The 20,228-nt window shown below is 44.7% G+C and overlaps 1 protein-coding gene and 1 pseudogene across 10 annotated transcripts in view; both read right to left on the bottom strand.

Annotated features, from left to right (window-relative positions):
* Positions 1-20,228, bottom strand: part of APC (APC regulator of Wnt signaling pathway) — an 831,398-nt gene that overhangs the window by 237,076 nt on the left and 574,094 nt on the right. For all 10 annotated transcript variants that reach the window (XM_086961019.1, XM_086961023.1, XM_086961027.1 and 7 more), the window contains one exon: positions 6,102-6,215. In XM_086961019.1, the coding sequence (XP_086817145.1) occupies positions 6,102-6,215 (114 nt within the window). The remainder of the gene's footprint in view (positions 1-6,101; positions 6,216-20,228) is intronic.
* LOC147726955 (uncharacterized) lies at positions 3,709-5,366 on the bottom strand (annotated as a pseudogene).

Below are 20,228 nucleotides of genomic sequence, written 5' to 3'. Positions count from 1 at the left end.
GGGGGCAGTCTTAATTATTTTCAAATTATAAAAAACAGTGCTTAAACAGAAACTGAAGGAAATGTCTTTTTATCAGATGCAGATTTGTTGTGTCAATTAAAAATATTAAAATATATGTTTTCACCATAAATATACCCCAAACCACAAAACTATTTGATTTAGTTAGTAAATAAAAAGGACAAACATAAGTTTAAGATTTTGGTATATGCAAGCTGTGGAGTAGGTTGCCATTATTATGAGGACAATACACATTTCTGTATTAGCAGTGGACTCCTGCATACGACTGAGGACACCATTTCTTGTGCTCAGCATTTCAACTGTTAAGGAGGTTTCAAATGTTTGTTTTGTCAGCACAATTATCGAATTATTAGGCACGTCAATAAATTTGTTTGGCAAAGTGCTTCATAGTTTAAAAAAGGGAAAATATTTCATTGTAGACTATGATGCGCATTTGGGAGTTTGTTGAATTTTGTGCAATGATTTAATTACACACACAAACTACTGGAAACAAAACCTGGTGATGAAATGTATTGTCTCTTTTGGGATCGATGAACCGGTACCTTGCATGCATGCCAGGTGGTTCTAAAGAGTTCTCATACCAATGATAACACACACAGTGCTAGTGACTATTTTACAAGCATAAGACCAATACATTATGTAAGTCAGTTGATGCAAACAAAATGGTGTCTTACCTGCACGAGTAGTTTTGCAGCTTGAAGAATTTTCTGTATTCACATGCAGTGCATTATTCCGACAGCTAGTGGTTGGATCCGTAGTTCTTCCTTTTTTGTTGTTATTGGGCATCAACAGATCCCCCATTTGGTGCTTCCTGCGACGTTGTAGGACCCTACTACAGTAGCTCTTGCGCGCTTCAGATTATTTATTTTCTGTTTGTTTTCTCCTTCCATCTTCTTGGTGGAGGTGGGTGGGTCGGTCGCTTGTGAATCCAGAGAATTCTTCAAGCTGCAAAACTATTCGTACAGGTAAGAAACAAATTTGTTTTGCAATGTGTATCTTTTCTGGATTCACATGCGGTGCATTGATTTTATTGAGGTTTCTTAGTTCTGCGGTGGTTGGGTTGATGTTTAGCTTAGATTTGTAAAGATATGTTTAAACACTTTTTGTCCCACCTGAGCATCCTTGTTCATTTGAATGCTTAAGCAGTAGGGTTAAGTGACCATGTTTACAGATTACCGAGTTGCTGCCATACATATGTCCTGCAAAGGTATATTTGCTAGAAAAGCGGTGGTTGCTCATTTTTGTTGTTGTGTGCTTTTTGGTTTGAATTTATTTTCTCCCCTTCAATTGTGTGGCACGGTTGAAAGGTTGTGCCCTTAGTTACAAGTTGTCCCATATTGTTGTCTTCAAACAAAACAAATAGTTGCTTTGTTTTCCTGCTTGTCTTTTTAATTCAGTACATTATTGCTCGACTTATGTCCAGCGTGTGTAACTCTCTCTATGCTTGAATTGTTTGCTTTAAAATAAATATTGGAATTGGTATTGCTTGATTCATGTGGAAGTGTTAAATCACCTTAGATAAGAATTGTGGATCTGTCCTCATGAAAATTCTGTCCTTGTGAACCTGTAAATATGGCTCTTGAATTGTGAGTGCTTGTAGTTCACTCACCCCATGAGGTGATGCTATGGCCACCAGGAATGCTGTCTTTTGAGTGAGCATCTTTAATGTGATTTTGGGTAAAGAGTCAAAGGGTGCCTTCAGTAGTTGAGTTCTGCTGCAACAAATAATGGACGGAATGTTGAATAAATCAAACATTCTGCCCCAGTGAAGAGATCTGGGTTAAATACATCATTATTTTGCTCACCACACCACCCCAGTTTGGACCCATCTACATGCAAATCAGTCTTGACCCGGTTCCTTATGGGAACAGTTAAGTCCGAACTGCCAAACTGGGTCCTCTATACACCCCGGCGAATGTTTGACATTGTTCAACATTCTGTCCATCAATTGTTCTTTGTGCATTTGTCACCCAGAGTGGGACGGGTATGCCCAGACGTGGGTCCCATGCTCTCCAGGCCACTGGAGTCAAGCAAGCCTGGCTGATGAGGGGTGATACTCCGAAACCGGTCATAGGAGGCTTGTTTCTGGTCCAGAGAGGACCTGGCCTGGCAGTTCGGGTTGGACTGTTACCATGGGAAGCAGGGTCAAGACGGATTTGCATATGGCTGGAGTTAAACTGGAATGGCATGGGGAGCAAAACACTGATTCAGTCCCAGATCTCTGTACTGGGGTGAATATTTGACATTGTTCGACATTCTGTCAATCATTTATTCTTTTTTTTTTAATTAAGACATTGAACTTGTATTGTCTGTTTGGATAAATATTGTTTTCCCTAATAGCTCTTTCTGAACGGCTGGTAGCACTGTCTTTAGCTCCAAGATATTGATATGCTGTTCTGCATCTTTTTCCTGTCGGACCCCTTGTACATTGAGCAAACCTATGTGAGCTCCCAAGCCCATATGAGAGGCATCTGTTGTGGTTACTATTGGAGTTTGTTACGCAAATTTCCTTTCTTGTGTGACATGTGGTCTGTTCCACCACACCATTTCCTACTTTAGTTTCTGCTTGACAACCACAAGATCTCCCAACTCTCTGTTGCATGTGATCAATGGTTCGGCAGCCATTTCTGAATTGGTACCGTGAGTATTCTCGCATTTGGAATCAAAAAGATGCATGAAGCCATCTTCCCTAATAATTTTACCCCAGTCTCACCTTCAGAGCTTGTCCCTTCTGGTAAAGGGGAATTCGCTGCAGTAGCGACTGTATTCTCTTCTTACTAGAATATACCTTCCCTAGGACAGAATTGATTATTCCTCCAAGAAACAATTTTTCTTGCTCCGGTTTAGATGATGACTTCTCTATGTTAATGGAGAAACCAAGTGTGAATAACGTCCTGATCACCTGTTGTATTTGCTCTATGCATATGTTGTGGGAATTTGCACTTATAAACCAGTCATGCAGGTAAGGATAGTCATCTATCCCTTGCCTTTTACGTTTACTGCCACTGCTGCTAGATGCTTTGTAAATATTCTTGTCACAGGGCTAGCACTCTTAACACTGAATTTTGTTCACCAAAAAATCTCAGGTACTTTTTGTGTTTTGCATTTATTAGGATGTGCAAGTGTCTTTTAAATCTATAATTGCCTTGAATTTCCTTTTTTGAAATTGTGGAACGACTTTCTATATCGTTGCCATCTTGAATCTTTGTGTCTTTAAAAACTTGTTAATGAATCTGAGGCCTAGAATTGGGCATAGAGATGAGTCTACCTTTTGGATTAGAAAATATGTTGAGTAATTTCCCTTCTTGATCTCTGCTCTGGGCACCATTAATATTGCTTTTTTTCAGCAACTTCGCAACCCTTTTAGTAGACGTGATGTTTCTTCCCTTGAATGGTCCGTCTTTGGACCCTTGCTGGTGGTATCTTGTCCATTTCTATGTAATATGCACAATCTACAACTTTTAATACACATCTGTCTGAAATTATCTTTCTCCAATCTTGAAGGAAGCTCTTTGTTCTGCCTCCCACTGGTGTGGAGTGTGAAAGGCTGTTCGTTTTTGAAAGTCACTCGTTTTCTGGGGTCCTGCGTCCCCTGTGAGGCTGTCCCCTTCCATGTGTTCTTTCTCGAAATGATTGGTGCCCTGGTTATTGGTACTGCTGGTGCTGATGTGATGCATAAGATTGACTGCATCATTGGAATCCCTGATGTGATGCACTAGTTTGGGACCGTTCTCTTCCTGTAGGCCCGACCATTGACACTGCACCTCTGGTCAAGTTTCCCCTAAACTGCAAAGCCCTTAGGGACTTAGCAGTCTCATTGTCCTTTTTAAGTTGTTGCACATTCTCATCAACAGTGACTCCCAACAACTGTTCTCCATTGAAGGAAGTATTTATTATGTTGGAATGCACCTCTGACTTAAATACCGAGATTCTTAACCATGAATGATGGCATAATGTAATTCATGTCCTCATTTGGCGACTTGCTGTGTCCACTGCATCTAATGCAGATTTCAGGCATTTATTTGCAATATACTTGCCTTGCTCCGCAAGGTTTGAAGCTCACTTCCAGTAATACTCTAGTAGGTGCTTCGTGAACTCTGCCATCTCTTCCCAATGCTGGTAAGCATGCCTGTTTAGGAGGGCATCTGAGTTAGCACTATGCCATTGATTGGCTGTGCTCCTCTCACATTTTCTGACCATGAGATCCATCTTTTTACTCTCCTTGTCAGGAGGTGGCCCATATGTTTTTGGGATGTTAACCCTCTTCCTTGCAGTGGAAGAGATTATGAGTTAGCAGGCACTGTACTCTTGATGTAGGTAGGATCTTTTGAGGAGTGTTCTATTTTTTCTCCTCCCCTGGTGTCACTGCTCTGATTGTGGTGGGCTCTTTAAATACCTCCCTTATTTGGCCCACGACACTGGGTAACATTGGTAGGAATTGATACCTTGCCTGTGATCGTATCAAAGTCTCCAGTAGGAAACATGACTGCGACTTTTCCTCTTCAAGCTACACGCCATACTTGTCTGCAGCCTTCGTTATTACATGGTTGCACATCCCGATGTCACCCAGAGGCGAAGGCTTTGCCGGTTAACAATCTACCTCTTCCCCAGGGGAGTCTATTTCTAACTCATTCCACTGAGTTTCTGAATTCTCAGTCTTTTGAACCCTGAAACATTTCCCGGCCTTCTTTTTCTTCATCCTCCTCATGAGCTGTGTAATGGTTGGATCTATTTCTTCAACCTCCTTCTCGCCTTGGTCTTTCAGCATTGAAGTATTTTGTATCAATGCTTCAATTTAGTTCTCAGCGAGCCGTTTTTTCCTCTCGATTTCCGCAGAGTGTTCTTGCGGATCGAGAGTAGACATCGATTTTCGTTTCGACATTGAAGAATCCATTGACGATGTATCAGTTGTTGAGCTTCTTGTCTCCTCTCAAGATCTTTCTTGCTTTGACGTTGAAACATCTCAACCTCGTCTGTCTTTCAACGATTGTGTCTTTTTGGGAGACGCTCATCCTGCTGTGTCCCTTTCAAGGGATCGGAGGGGATCCACGCCTCTGAGTTTGCCTTTGATTGGCAAACTTTTCCTACGTGAAGGCTCCCTTTGAGTCTGTTTTTCGACACTCTGGCGACAGTTTTTTGGGTGTTGCTTGTGTCCTTTTGTCTTTCTTGAGAGTCTCCCCCTAGACCTCGACGATTCTCAGGTTGGCCTCTGACATTTCTCCATGGGCACATTCAGGAACATTTTCCTCCTCGTCACTTGACAGACCCAGGTCTTTCAGGGTTAGTGTTGGTTTTTGTCTCTACATGGCATAGTGTGCCTGTCTCTGCTTCTCTCTTGCACTCAGCATCTTTGACTTGGACCTGGCACAGCTGTTGCAGTCGGCGCTTTGATGATCTACTGGCAGTCAGAGGTTGCAGACCTGTTGTTGATCCCTCTGAGCGAACTTGTGGTGGAATTTGGGCAGAACAGGAATGGAGTCTTCTCTATCATGTGGAACAGGGAGCCCCCTGCCACAGGCATTCTCAATCAGTCAAGGAAACTTTCCCTTCACGCTGGAGGTTTCTCCTCAGTACATGGTCTTTGATGATCTTCTCTGAAATTCTTCAACTTCTTTAGCAAATTCTTCCAAACTTTCTTCTTTCACATGTTGGAGAGCCTTCAGCAAAGCATCCAGACCCAACAGCGGAAAAAAGAATCTGCAGAGGGCGTCCAAAAATGGGAGCTTTCGGGGGGAGGGCGTTCAACATCAGAGGATGCACCATCAATAAAAAGCTAAAATAGAAGGACAACAACAATTTGAAGAATTCCAAACCCAACCACTAGACGGCAGAATAATGCACAGCATGTGAATCCAGAAAAGATTCATGCTGCTAAACATCTCAAATATATTGTTTCAGGAGACTCATTGCTTAAAGGCAGCACTGTGGCATAATCTATACAATCTGAAGAAGAAAGGGGAGGAAAAATAACCAAGTACAAAGAAATACAGAAAAAAAATCTGAATAAGGGGATAGACCTCACCAGGAAATTGTTGACCCCAAGAGAAGCAGATTCTGATCAATAGATGGGTTTATACAATTACCTGAGCACGTTTCTCCATGTCTTGGCAGGTGCCTAGCTGTTCTTCCATGGCAGCTCTAATTTGTCTTGCCTCAAACTCCAACTGTCTCCTTGTCATGTCTGTCTGCAATGAGAACTGAAACAAAAACATGTCTAAGTGACACTGGAAAAAATTCAATCTAAACATTTGTTGCAAAGTTAGTGATGTTTATAGTGAAGAATGAGAAGGGAGCTCAAGATACTTCACTGATAACTCATTCTCCAGAGACAAAACAATTAAGACGTTGTTCCCATGTGACCCTCAACGTAAAGAGGGAAAGAACTTATCACCTGCTGCCCTCCTTAAATACAGCCACCCTGCACTGCTTCAGCTCTCCACAACACTAGTCTGCAATTTTACTGACAGTGCTAAACAGTACAGAAAAGATGCCCCATGAGAGGACAGATCCATCCAACAGAGCCCTGCCTTTTCTTCAGGTTCAATTTTTCACACAGCCCCACAAATACGGATTACCATGACAAGTGTGCCAACTACCAAATCCAACTCAGACTTGGTAGTCAAAAGCAGCTGCTCATGATATTTTTTGAAACAGCAAACTGGGAGCTCAAGGTTGATTGGTAGGAGGATTGTGCAGGTAAAAGGCCTTCATATTAACGAAAAGTGTCTTCTTTTCCTATTGATGGTTCAGCGGCCCAGAACTCCCCACCCTACCAACCCCTTCCCATCTTGCACTTGTAGCAAACCAGATTTTCTGATCAAATGGATTTTCCAAATCCTCATCCTAACTGCACCATTCTACACATAAAAGTATCTACTTGTATACCTATAAAGGCAAGAATTAAAGGTACATGTATGACTATGACACTCCTAATCCCTCCCCAGTTTAAAACAACTTTGTGTATCAGGAACTACACTTATGTATGCTACAGATGGCAATCATTGCTCCCTCCACCGTGCATCTATCCCTAGATCTCATTTATACTAAGAAGTGAACTTTTAAATAATTCGTGGGATTGTAAGGTGGGTGTTTACAATAGGAGAGAGAGTAGGGTGGCCTAAATAATGAGTTTGCAGCCCAGCCAATAAACAGCAGCTGTAGCAGTGGAGGTGCAACAGCAACAAAGCCACAAAATTAAGTTATGCTTGCCACAAAGGCATTCACCTAACCCTCAAAGAAGTTCCACTTATTGTGGAAGGACCTTCAGGGGTAAAACATGCGTTTAAATCACTACCTCACCGTGATATCTCTTATCACATATCATTGGAATATCCTCCAAGAAACCGCGGTGATGCCGACGGTCACGGAGCTGCGACTGGTAATCCTTTAACTGAATCGAACAAAAAGAGAGAACTGATATACACCGCTAACGCTGAAGCAGGCAACTCCTGACGGAGGCGATCCTCGTCCATCCACATTTATACGCAAGCTTCCACTTTTGAAAAACCACGAGTCCCGGAGAAGTTCCCAGACCACCCGGCCCCCCTGGCAATCTTTCAACAGCTCGGCCCCTCAACACCTCTTTGGAGAATCACATACTACATAAGAGTTGACTGAAGCTACCAAAAAACAAGATTATCTGTTGGTCCTGATGATAACCGGACAAAAGGGTCCGGTTTGAAACGCGTCGACCTTACGTTGTTTTGGTTTGATCTACGTTAATAGTCAGCTGCATTTGTTCAAATGTTTGTGATATAAACGGTATAATTCAATTATACAGTGGCAGATCAAAATTAGTGAGTTTGTTTCATGCTGCCTCTGATCAGATTTTGATTGTATAATAGTATTACTGTGTTAATAGATTCACGTAGGTCCCATCACAATTTTAAACCTTTCCTTTGCACGACTAAGTGTATTGTGTGTTTGTGAGTTTGTATGAAGAGAATTTAGCTGCGAATGAAGGAGTGATAGTGAAAGAGGGCGTGTGTAGTGAGTTGTTTAGCATCTTGATTTGCTCACTTACGTCGGTGTTTAGGTTTATCGCACATATTTATAAATATTTTGTATGTTCTTGTGTTGAAAAATTGAAAAATAAAAATCAATGTTGATGGAGTAACTCAACCACATGACTAAAAATTGAAGTTTCTAGTCTGTTTATAAAAGTATTTAGTTTATTAGGTTTCAGTGCTGGCACTTGTTTTGGTTGTTTAGGACTCTTTAGGATGGCCTTACTATGCAGTAATCCCCTGCATAAAAAAAAGAAAAAGCAGTGAGCCACTGTGGCTGTATTTAGGCAAAACGAGCAACAAACTGCACTGTTAAGTTTGTCCCTGAAGAGTAACCTAAGGAATCGCTTGCTGCATGGCATAGTTAGTATGGTTAGTATATGCTACAGTTCTTGATTAGTTGAAAGGGTTTATATGGTTTGTTTGATTCTCGTTTGTGTGCAGGTATTTCCTCACCAGTTCCAAATCCTCATCCACTCTCCACTACCACCTGGAGGGAGGCCGACCACTGCTGTGGAAGATTAGTCAGGCTAGGACGTTTCTAGTACGCCTTGGCTAGAAACACATTTTTAACTTTTGGAGAGAGGACCGTTTTAAATCGTATAAACTCTTTATTGGACAACGGTTACCTTGCTTCCTACGTACACGGGTCCTCAATATTTCTTCTACAGGATTTCTGGCAGGGACTAAAGAAGATGATGCTTATGTAAGATGAGAGGAATTGTAGTCCATAGTAACCAACTGGACCAGCCAGGTGAGATTTGAATTAATTCATGGTAGGAGAAAATACACATTGTAGTTTCACTGGAGTAGCTTTGCTCCTATCTCTGAGAGGTGTGAGCGGGTGTTGCATCAAAGTACTCACTGGGATTTCTTGGTCTCATTTGTGTGTTGATGTGCACTATACATTTTCCTCGCTGCAAGGGTCATGCCTCTATATCCAGGACTTCATTTAGCAAGGCTGTATTGCCTGCCTCTTTCTTAGCTCCTCAACTACAGCACGAGCCCTGTAGCAAAGGTTGTTCTTACTGCAACAATACTGTAGTAGGTTTCATGGCACACTTTATGAACAGGTGCCTTTGTTTAAGACAATGATGGCTAGGTTTTTGCAGACAGCTTCAGATGGTTAATCTACAACAACATGCAGGTTTTCATAATAGGAACACTGTTACCATAAGCGGTCATGATAAATATATGTTCACATTTCTTTGTGCTCTTCCAAAACGGTTAGGTAAAAACTTGCTAACCTTTAGTTTATCGAGTTTACCACGCAGTACATAGATAATTAACATATATTTACTGTAAGGTCTGTGCAATACCAGTTTGCAAAAGGCAGGTACTAGCCTAAGCATCCATGCTTCTAGTGTAGAAATGATTATTAGGTTTGATGTGTCCCTTAGTTCAGAAAGAGCATTTCATCTGTAAATATATTTACCCCTCATGAATTGGGGCTCTGTTCATAAAGGGGAACATCCTTTACGACGCGGATTTTACTCCGCAGTGCTTTTACGACACGTCCGTTACAACGCAAGTCGTAACCACGACTTGCGCTGGAGGGCACTAGAGGATTAAGAATAGTATATTTACTATTCCAACACCTTCCCTAGTGTCCACGGGGACTGGTGTTAGAATAGTAAATTATACTATTCTCAATCCGCGCCCCCAACGCAAGTCGTGGTAACGACTTGCGTTGTAAGGGACGCGTTGTAAAAGCACGCATTGTGACGGTACGCATCGTACCGTCATACATCCTTTCATAAAGCACACCGAGCGCCCATAGTTCTCAGATGAGGATGTAGAGGACTCGATAAGGAATCACAGTTCCAAGTAACTTTGAGCACCATCAGAGTTCAGAACTCCTATCATCTAATCATAAAATTGCACTCATTGCCGCTAGAATGCCCACTGACATGCTTCGACAGAAGGAAACGTGTCAGCTGAACATTCCTGCACTAACATATTCTGAATCAAACTATAAAACTTAATTTGATAATACTAAATTTAACAAAGGCATCATATCATCATCAAAAGAAAGTTCTCAGTATCACTGTATCATGTTTCCTTTATGTACACAGTGTACAGTGCTATAATCCAATATTTATAAAACACACAGGTTCGCAGGAGTACTCCAAGAATTATAGGGAAATCCAACATAATCCATCAGGTGATAAAATCTCAATGCACAAATGTGCTTTTGCACAAGTAACTTTTCTTTTTCTCAGTAGGGAATTCTTCTTCTCCATGAAATAACTTCTTGCACTGAATCGCTCATTAAAATATTTAGCTTCATTTCCATCCTGGATATGCCATGCTTTTGTTTTAGGCAAAAGCAAATCTAAGTTCCAGAGTGGGAAACAACTTACAAGGAGTCTGCTAAAACCTACATACTTATAGGTTTGTGGCATACTTAAAGGTTTGTGGATGGTCACACACTTTTGTGGGGTACACCATCATCAAATGCCAAAATTGCAACACTGTAATCTGTAAGTGCACTTTAGGAACACAAATTACACCAATTCTGATTCTGTGGCTTAAGCCTTTGGTGCTTAAACTTTGTACAGTTGCTCAAGTAGTTCCCAGAGATATAAGACTACACAGAACTGTTACAAGAAAGCCTTCTTACGTTATCCGGTACAGTCAATTAGCACTTGGATGAATGATATACATTTCAATTATTCATACTTTGCAGCAACTATGTTTAGCTCAACCTCCTTCTAAACCCACTCATTTAATGTATGTTGTGCATTCTTCAGTACCTATCCGGAAATCAGTCCCAGAGTCTGATGAGATTAACCTTCTTAATCAGGGTTTTGTGTAGTTTCCATTGACAATGTTCAAATGTTGACAATGAATTGCAATTATCCCAACCACACCTTGCTTATTAGCAGATAGTGTTAAGGCCTCTGACACCTTGAATGTTAAGGAAGGGCCAGCCCCAAAGTGGACTGTTTAAAGCGGACTTCCTTACCTCATGTCCCATAGACATCAAATTCAAATTGGTTTGTTCTTGCATCATTCTTCTGTCAGAGTTGCATTTGCTGTATTGCAGGCTTTGGTAAGACAACCACCACATTGCTATCACACCAACTAAAACATAGCTTTCTGTTCTCTGATACATTTCCATTGTCCATGCTTTTCTTTTGTGTTCCCTGAACAAGAGTGGATACAAACCTAATGGATGTAAAACAAAATTGACAAAGATACTTTCACTTTGGCTACTGGCCTCCAACAGTTCACTATGAAATGGACACAGCCAGTAATTCAGGAATTCAATTTTCCTTTGTGGCTTGTTGAAGGCTGCACAGAATGAAGCAAAACTCAACATGTAAGGAAGAAGATAAGGAAAATGTTATTTAACCTTAAACTATAGGTTTGTAGCTTGTAGTGCTGTAGATTCATGTGTTGTGCATACTCCTGCAATCTAGTGTAGGCTGTAGATTTTTGCAAGTTGCATTTCTTCTCAGAAGCTTTCGGTGTCGAGACACCAAAGGACTTCTTCATTGTGCCACAAAGAACGAGGACAAAGAGTCCATCTCAGATTGTTTTTTTTCCCCCAATGAGTGATTAGTGTAAAGTGGAGTATAGCAAACTGGGAGAACATATGTATATGATGCACTGCAACTTATAAGGGTAGTGACCAAATACATGGTAAATCGGTGCTGGTCTCCGGGGAAGGGGAACACCACCTATTAATCTACAGCATTACATGCCACAAACAGATGGTTACAAGTTAAGTAAAAGGTTCTGTCTGTAGCAGGTGCTGCTGTGGATCACATGTGCTTCGTAGACTGAAAACCATACTCTCTTCACGCGGAAGATATTGTGCAGCTGATACAGGTTTTTAAATATATTTTCAAAACGGTTTGGACCAATAAAGTTTGTTTGTGAGTTTAATGCTTACACAACTGTGCTTAGTGAATTTGTGTAGAGATGACTATGTAACAGCTTTCCAGATATGCACTATTGGTATGCTCCCTTAAAAGCCATAGTTGTGCCCTTTTTCCTGGTAGAATGTGCCCTAGTAACAGCATGCATTGTACGTTTTGCTTCTGCACAAGCATGTAATTTGCCAGCACTCCTGAGGGAGTAAATAACCAAGCTCTAAGATCTTAGGTTAACAAATAGCTAGGTTTATTTCAATGAGGTCAGTTCTCCGAACTGACCAAACTGCTAAGTCGTACGGTCTTGTCTGATGGGTAGCTTTTCGTGCTGATGTAGAGTAATTTCCAATAGAAATGAACACAATGGCTGTCTTGTCTATGTCGGCAGGAGCACAATTAAAGTCATTTATGTTTTCATAATTTTCCTCACTGGAATCAGAGGCAGTGGAGAAAAGCGTACGAACAGATCCCTTTGAACAGTGGGTTTTGGTCTCTGGGGGCAAAGTGTGGGCATACTGTGTTTTCCACTGTGGTGAAAAGGGCTACTGGGGGACTGCCCAGTTCTCAAAGTGTTTTGAAGTGGCTCAGGATTCATTTTCCACTCACTGACATGCTGGTGCTAAGTCAATATCTACCCAAGCCAGATGCTCTGCTACAATCTGAACGCGATTTGTGAATGTTCCAAAGCCAGAACGTTTGGGCTAGTGCCGACACCTGAGCACAATGAATCCCCCCTTTTCTGGAAATAGTACATAGCAGTCATACAGTCCATCTTTACTTCAACTACCTTATCCTGAATGAAGGTTTAAAACACTGCAAGGGCTAATTGAAAATGCTGTGGGCTTCAGGTAAATAATCTGATGTGCTTGTTGTTCTAGAGTTCACGTACCCAGAACAGTGATTTGTTGAGATGTGGTCCCCCACCGCAAGAGTAAGGAATCTGAAGTAATGGTCACTAGTGGACAAGGGTCTAGAAGAAAGGTAGCAGCCTTTGGAACACCATCACCTTCTCCTGCTTTGAGAATGCTTTGCTTGTGACCAAGAGCAGTGTAGCTACAGAAACGAATATGCTACTTACCAGTATGCATCTGTTCTTGGCATGTAGGGCTGCTGACATTCATATCTGTGCATAGATCGCCGCCTAGTGTTGGGTCCGGATGATCGCACATTGTTGTCCTGGTAGAGTCTACGAAGTATCACGAGATAGGTGGCTCCTCCCCTGGACTACAGTGCGCATGGGCATCGACTCCATCCTCAGATTGTTTTTAGCCATTGCGGCAAAGATGGAGTGTAACTCAGTGAGTGATGACCATGCTAAGAGTATTAGTGAGTGCTGCAGCCGCTACAGGAGGGCGGGCGATATGAATGTCAGCAGCCCTACATGCCAAGAACAGATGCATACTGGTAAGTAGCATATTCGGTTCGAGGCATGTGGGCTGCTGAATTCATATCTGTGCATAGAATACATAGCAGTCCCTCCATTAGCGGCGGCCGCCTGTGCCAGCTGCAGCAGTTTGGAAAAGTGTTTTTAGAACAGCCTGCCCTACAGCTGCCTGCTGTTTGGAGTGCACATCTACACAGAAGTGTTTTGTAAATGTGTGTGTGGTAGACCATGTGGCTGCTCTACATATGTCCTCTAAAGGAATATTTCCAAGGAAAGCCATGGAGGCCCCCAACTTCCGGGTGGAGTGGGCCCGCGGGGGGATCGGTAGAGTGCGCTTAGCTTTCTGATAGCAGATCTGAATACACTTAACGATCCACCTGGCTATACCAGCCTTGGAAATGGGATTGCCTTTGTGTTGTGGCGAAAAGGCAACAAATAGTTGTTTCGTCTTCCGAAAATCTTTGGTCCTATCAATGTAGTACATCAAGGCTCTCTTGACGTCAAGCGTGTGGAGCATTCTCTCCGCAACTGACTCAGGATTTTGGAAGAACACAGGCAGTTCTATAGTCTGGTTGATATGGAACTGTGAAACCACCTTAGGAAGGAACTTAGGGTTAGTGCGAAGCACCACCCTGTTGGAATGAATCTGTATGAATGGCTCTTGGATAGTTAGTGCCTGGAGTTCACTAACGCGTCGTAGTGACGTAATCGCTATCAGGAAAGCCACTTTCCATGTCAAGAACTGAATCTCGCATGAATGCAGTGGCTCAAAAGGTGGACCCATCAGTCTTGTAAGGACCACATTTAGGTTCCATTCAGGAGCTGGTGGGGTCCGGGGGGGAATGACTCGTTTGACTCCTTCCAGAAAAGCTTTGATGGCAGGCATTCTGAAAAGTGAGAGATGCTGCCTGTTTTGGAGATAAGCAGCTATTGCTGATAAATGTATACGAATGGAAGCATAGGCCAGATTACATTTGTATAGATGTAACAGATAACAAATGAGGTTTTGAGTAGATGCGTCCAGCGGGTTGATGTTGTGGTTAGCACAATAAATGACAAACCGCTTCCATTTCGCCACATAGCATGCTCTGGTGGTGGGCCTCCTCGCCTCCCTGATGTCCATACAGTCAGGAGGCAAGTTGAGGTAGCCAAACTCTAAGACCTCAGGAGCCAGATCGCCAGGTTGAGCTGTTGCGGATCTGGATGCTGAATGTCGCCATGGCTCTGCGTCAAAAGCCTGGGTGTGAGGCGCAGCCTTTGATGCGGTACCACGGATAGTTCCAGAAACGTGGTGTACCATGGTTGGCGTGCCCACGTTGGAGCAACCAGGATGAGAGTCATCGAGTGTTGCTTCAGTTTGCGTGCCACCAGCGGTGTTAGAGGTGCTGGGGGAAAAGCGTACGCAAATCTGCCTGACCAGTTCATCCATATAACATTGCCCTGCGACTGTGGGTGTGGAAACCTGGCGGCAAAGCTTCGGCATTTGGCGTTTTCTTTTGTGGCAAACAGGCCTATCTCTGGAGGACCCCACCGTTGGAAGTACGGGTGGAGTACTGATGGATGTATCTCCCACTCGTGCATTTGGTGGCTGTACCTGCTGAGCAGGTCCGCCATCTGATTGTCCTTGCCCGGGAGGTGTTCCGCCATGAGGAAGATGTTCCTTTGAATGGCCCACTTCCACATGCTCCGAGCCAGATGAGACAACTGTGGAGAGTGTGTACCTCCCTGCTTCTGAATGTAGTACATGGCCGTTATGTTGTCCGTCCGGATCAACACGAACTTGTCGCACAGATGAACTTTGAATGCTTTCATCGCCATGAAGATAGCCATCAGTTCTAGAACGTTGATGTGCATCTTCCTCTGTTGCGTTGTCCATAGTCTCTGCACCGTGTAGTGGAGAACATGAGCTCCCCAACCCTGGAGAGATGCGTCCGTCGTCAGAATGATCTGTGGCACAGGCTCCTGGAACGGTCGTCCCTTGCAAAGGTTGTGTGGATTCCACCAATGCAGAGAGTTGTATGCACGACCGGTTACCAACACTAGGTCTTTCAACTGTCCGTGAGCCTGATTCCACTGACGTGCTAAGCACTCCTGAAGCGGACGCATATGTAGTCTCGCGTGCGGGACTATGAAAATGCAGGAGGCCATCATGCCTATCAACTGCATGAACACTCGGGCCTGAAGCGAGTGTTGAGGTCTGAATTTTTGTATCAGTGATTGAATGCTGCTGATCCTCACTGAATTTGGCTGTGCTTTGGCTGCCAGAGTGTTTATGGTCGCACCCAGGTACTGCCGTATGTGGGCGGGTTGCAGGTGGGACTTTGGGTAATTCGGTGAGAATCCCAGATCGTGAAGAAGGTGAATGGTGTGGGACATGTGGGCGGCACACTGCTGGGCCGACTTTGCCTGGATAAGCCAGTCGTCCAGATAAGGGTAGATGTGAATGTTCTGTCTCCGTAAGTGTGCCGCCGTCGTCAGGCACTTTGTAAACACCCTGGGTGCCGTGGTCACTCCGAAAGGTAGGACCTTGAATTGGTAATGTTGATTTTGGATGGTGAAAATGGGGTATTTTCTGTGTGACGGGTGTAGCGGAATATGAAAATACGCATCCTTCAGATCTAATGTTGTGAGAAAATCTCCCTGACTGAGCAACGGTAGGACTTGCTGCAGTGTTAGCATATGAAAGTGCTCTGATAGAATGTACTGATTGAGGGGTCTGAGATCCTGTATGGGTCTGAGGGACCCGTCCTTTTTTGGGATCAAGAAGTACAGAGAGTAAACTCCTGTGCCTCTTTCTTCCACAGGCACGAGCTCGATTGCTCCCTTTTGCAGCATGATGAGCACCTCCTGCTGCAATAAGTGCAAATGCTCTGTGGACATAGGACTGTGTCTTGGGGGTATGTTGGGTGGAGTGGATGTTAACTCCAGACAATAACCGTACTGGATAAGCTTTGTGACCCATCTGTCTGTGGTGATGGACTTCCAGACTGGCAGGAACTGTTGGAGTCTCCCCCCGACTGGAGTGGTATGGTGGGGGGGCAGTGACAAGGCGTCACTGTTTGTTAAAGCGGAGTACCTGGAGCTGTTGTTTCCACGACCTCTACCCTTGGCGCGGTTTCCACGATAGCCACCTCTACTTTGTTTGGCATAGGTTGTTTGCGCGCCACCTTTATTGTACTGTGTCTGCTGGGATAGCTGGCCTCTGGAAACACCTCTAATGCTTGAGCGACGAAAAGAACCACCCCTGAACTGCTGGGACTGTAGAGCTCCCATAGACTTCGCAGTCTGTGTCCTTCTTGATCTTCTCCAAGGTGGTGTCTACCTCTGGACCAAATAAATGATCAGCGTTTACTGGCTGATTGAGAATGGTGGTCTGTATCTCTGGCTTGAACCCGGAGATCCTAAGCCAGGCATGTCGTCTCAACATGACACTTGTGTTAACGGCTCTGGCCGCAGTGTCTGCTGCGTCCAGTGCACATTTAATAGAAGCATTCGATATGAGCTTTCCTTCCTGTATGAGCATCTCAGCTGCCTCCTTACATTCATCTGGCAGGTGCTGCAACAGGGTCTCCAGTGTGTCATAATGGGCCCTGTCATACCTGGCTAAGAGTGCCTGAGTGTTTGAAATGCGCCAGATGTTGGCCGCTTGAGCTGCCACCCTTTTCCCTGATGCCTCTAGCACCTTAGATTTCTTATCTAGGGGAGGAGCATCACCCGTTGTTTGTGAATTAGCCCTCTTACGGGCATTAGAAACAACAAGAGAGTCCAACCGCAACTGTCGCTTGATGTAGGCAGGGTCCCCAGGCGCCTGTTTGTACTTCTTTTCAATCCTGGGGTTTATCACCCTGGCTCTTGTAGGCTCCCTAAATATTTCCCCAGCATCTTTCAAGACACCCTTCAACATAGGCAGAGTCTTAACAGTCCTCTCTGAGGTGGAAAAGGTGTCAAACAGAAAGTCTACTTCAATAGGGTCAGCATGAAGCTGGACGTCATGATTCTTGGCTGCCCTTTCAATAAGGGCATTAAACGCCGCCGAATCCTCAGTAGGCGATGTTTTCACAGTATACACATGAGTGTCTGGGGCAGTGTGTGGATCCCCAGGGTCAGCAGCATCTGCCCAAGGTTCAGTAGTATCTTCTGGATCAGTGTTCACGGGATAACTGTATTTATCATTGTCACCTTCCCCAGTTTCCACATCTGAATAAGTGGGGGAGACATCATGGCCACGTGGAGATACAGGTTCTACAAGAACAGGTGTTGTAGTAGAATCCTCCTTCTACTACAACTGCTGCACTGAATTGGATCGCCTCCTTCCTCAGTGATCGCCATTTCCAAGTCTTTGAGGGAGATACAGTCTCATCTGTTCAGTGGTTAGAATGTGGAGTTCCTCAGGGTTCGGCACGGAGCCCAACACTATTTAATATTTACATGAAGCCGCTAGCAGCTGTGGTACATCCTTTCGGCGTTAAGATCGTCAGCTATGCAGACGATACCCAACTGGTGGTATCATTGGGCCAAGATACGGGTTCGTCTGATAGGCTGACACCCTGCCTTGAAGCAGTAGCCGGATGGATGGAGGACTCCTGCCTCCGTCTTAACGGAGAAAAAACTGAAATCATGTTGTTGGGCAATGCCGCCCTTACCTCCATCATGCCCTCATGGCCCACATGTCTGGGTCCAGCCCCACCACCCAAACCACACAAAGTGTTTGGGAATGTGGCTTGATGATAAATTGACCTTTAATCACCAAGCCACAATACTATCATCAACATGCTACATCCTGTTAAGGATGATGCGGAAAATTCTCCCTCTCCTCCCTTTTGCAGCACGAAGAATCATGATTCAGGCCTTAATTCTGTCCCGGTTGGATTATGGGAACTCTCTATACCTGGGAGCTCCTATGTCCACCATTAACAAATTACAAGTGGTACAAAACAGTGCAGCCAGACTTCTCCTCCAAGTCCCTAGGAGACAATCGGCCAAACAAGCTCTTCACCAATTACATTGGCTCCCAATGAATGCCAGAATTCAATTTAAAACACTGTGCATAGCTCATAAAGCCATTTGGAAAATAGGCCCTAAAATTCTCCACTCATTAATACCACTCTACCTTCCATCTAGGTCGCTCCGATCTAGCAACCAATTTCTAGCTTCCACTAGAAAGATAAAGAAAGCACAATGGGGGGGGGGGGCGCTACTTCTCACATCTGGCAGCTAAATCGTGGAACGCTCTACCCCAGTCTTTGAGAGAGATACGCAGCCTCACTGCCTTCCGCAAACACCTGAAGACACATCTCTTCAACTAATGTCTTCATTGAATTGTCACTCTTGGTTCTGAAGCGCTACGAGGCCTCCGGGTAGTATGGCGCTATATAAATACTCTTTCAATTCAATTCAATTTTTCAGCGGGATTTTATACGACTCCATTGGCTGTTCCGGGGCGATCTTTCGCTTCTAAATGGAAAGTCTGCCTGTATCAGCATCGATAAATTGTTCCTGTTGCTCTTCGAGCGAGGGCTGTCGATGCTTTGTGGCTGGGACCACAGTTGTAGGCTTCGGCCCAGTGGACACCTTCTTGGGCACCTCGACGGCCGTTTTAGGGACGAAGGCCTACGGCACCACTTTCGGTGGCAGCGTGAAGTTGATGGGCGTCGACGTCTTTTGAGGCTTATCGGCAGGCTTCGATGGCGGAGGATCCTTCGGTCCGACAGCCGAAGCCTTGTCCTTAATGCGCTTCAGGGATTCCGCCACCTGCTTCGAGAAGGAGGCGGATGGCTGCGTCGACTCGACAGAATCCTTCGAGGCACCACCAGGCGTGGACTCGGGGGTGGTACTGCTTTTAGCCTTGTCCGGTCGACGCGCAGGCTCGAGAACCTTCTGATCACCGAGTCCTTTGTCGGTGTCGACTGTCTTCGGCGCAGATTTTTTCGGCTCGACGCCCTAGAGCTTTGCCTTCGGTGTGCCAGAATTCGGCTCGACGCCCTTTAGCGGCCTCTTCGGGTCGATAACACTTTTATGCTTTGTTGGTGCCGACAGATCCGAGGACTTCGATCCGACCAAAGCAATACGCACTTTCGGTTTCGATTTACCCTCAAGTGCTTTAGGTTGCGTAGACACCGAAGCTTTCTCTTTCGGTTTCGATTTTGCAACTTGCGGCTCCTTAGACTTGTCCGAAGCCGAGCCCGAAAGCGGGGCCGTAGAACTTATAGGAAGATCTTGGGTAAGGCCCTGTGGCGATCCCTCGACCTGAGCCTTATGAAGTGTATTGGCCCCAGTATCAGTTTGTGGGCCTAGCTCCTCGCTCGAGCTATCTTCCATGGCCCCAAAGGCCCCATTGTCGTCTCATTCCTCGTCGACGACGTCCTCCGCATCAAGCATTTTAACATCAGCATCGTAGCTGGAGTCGACCTCCGATGCGGGATCCGACAGGTTTTCTCGAACCTCCCGCTCTGCTCCTTCATCATCCCCGGCATCGAAGATGTTCACCGGTTCAGGTGCCGTCTGCTGGGCTTCCTTGTGCGCAGCGCGCCGATGCAGAATTGTCTTTGATGATCGGAAACGGAAACAAGCCATACAGCTGGCTTCATCATGATCCGGCGACAGGCACTTGTTGCACACCGGGTGGACGTCGATGTGGGGATATTTTGCGTTGCACACGGGACATCTTTTGAACGGGCTCCGTTCCATGATGGTTCGTCGATAAGGCCTCTGGCGTCGACCGTGCCTTCAGCGCCGAAAAGCACGCAGCTCTTCTGGATATCCGGCTCGGGAACTGAGCTGGAACAGAACTGGGCACCGATCACAAGACAATACAGACGAAAAAACTAAAGACCTTTTGGACAAAAGAAAGTTTTATATCGATTCTGACTTGAGTGAACCAATATGCATCCGAACCCAATGGCGGAAAAAAACAATCTGAGGATGGAGTCGATGCCCATA

The sequence above is a fragment of the Lissotriton vulgaris genome, chromosome 3_1 (assembly GCF_964263255.1).
Source record: "Lissotriton vulgaris chromosome 3_1, aLisVul1.2, whole genome shotgun sequence".
Taxonomy (NCBI): domain Eukaryota; kingdom Metazoa; phylum Chordata; class Amphibia; order Caudata; family Salamandridae; genus Lissotriton; species Lissotriton vulgaris.
This window is presented reverse-complemented; position numbering and strand designations above follow the sequence as displayed.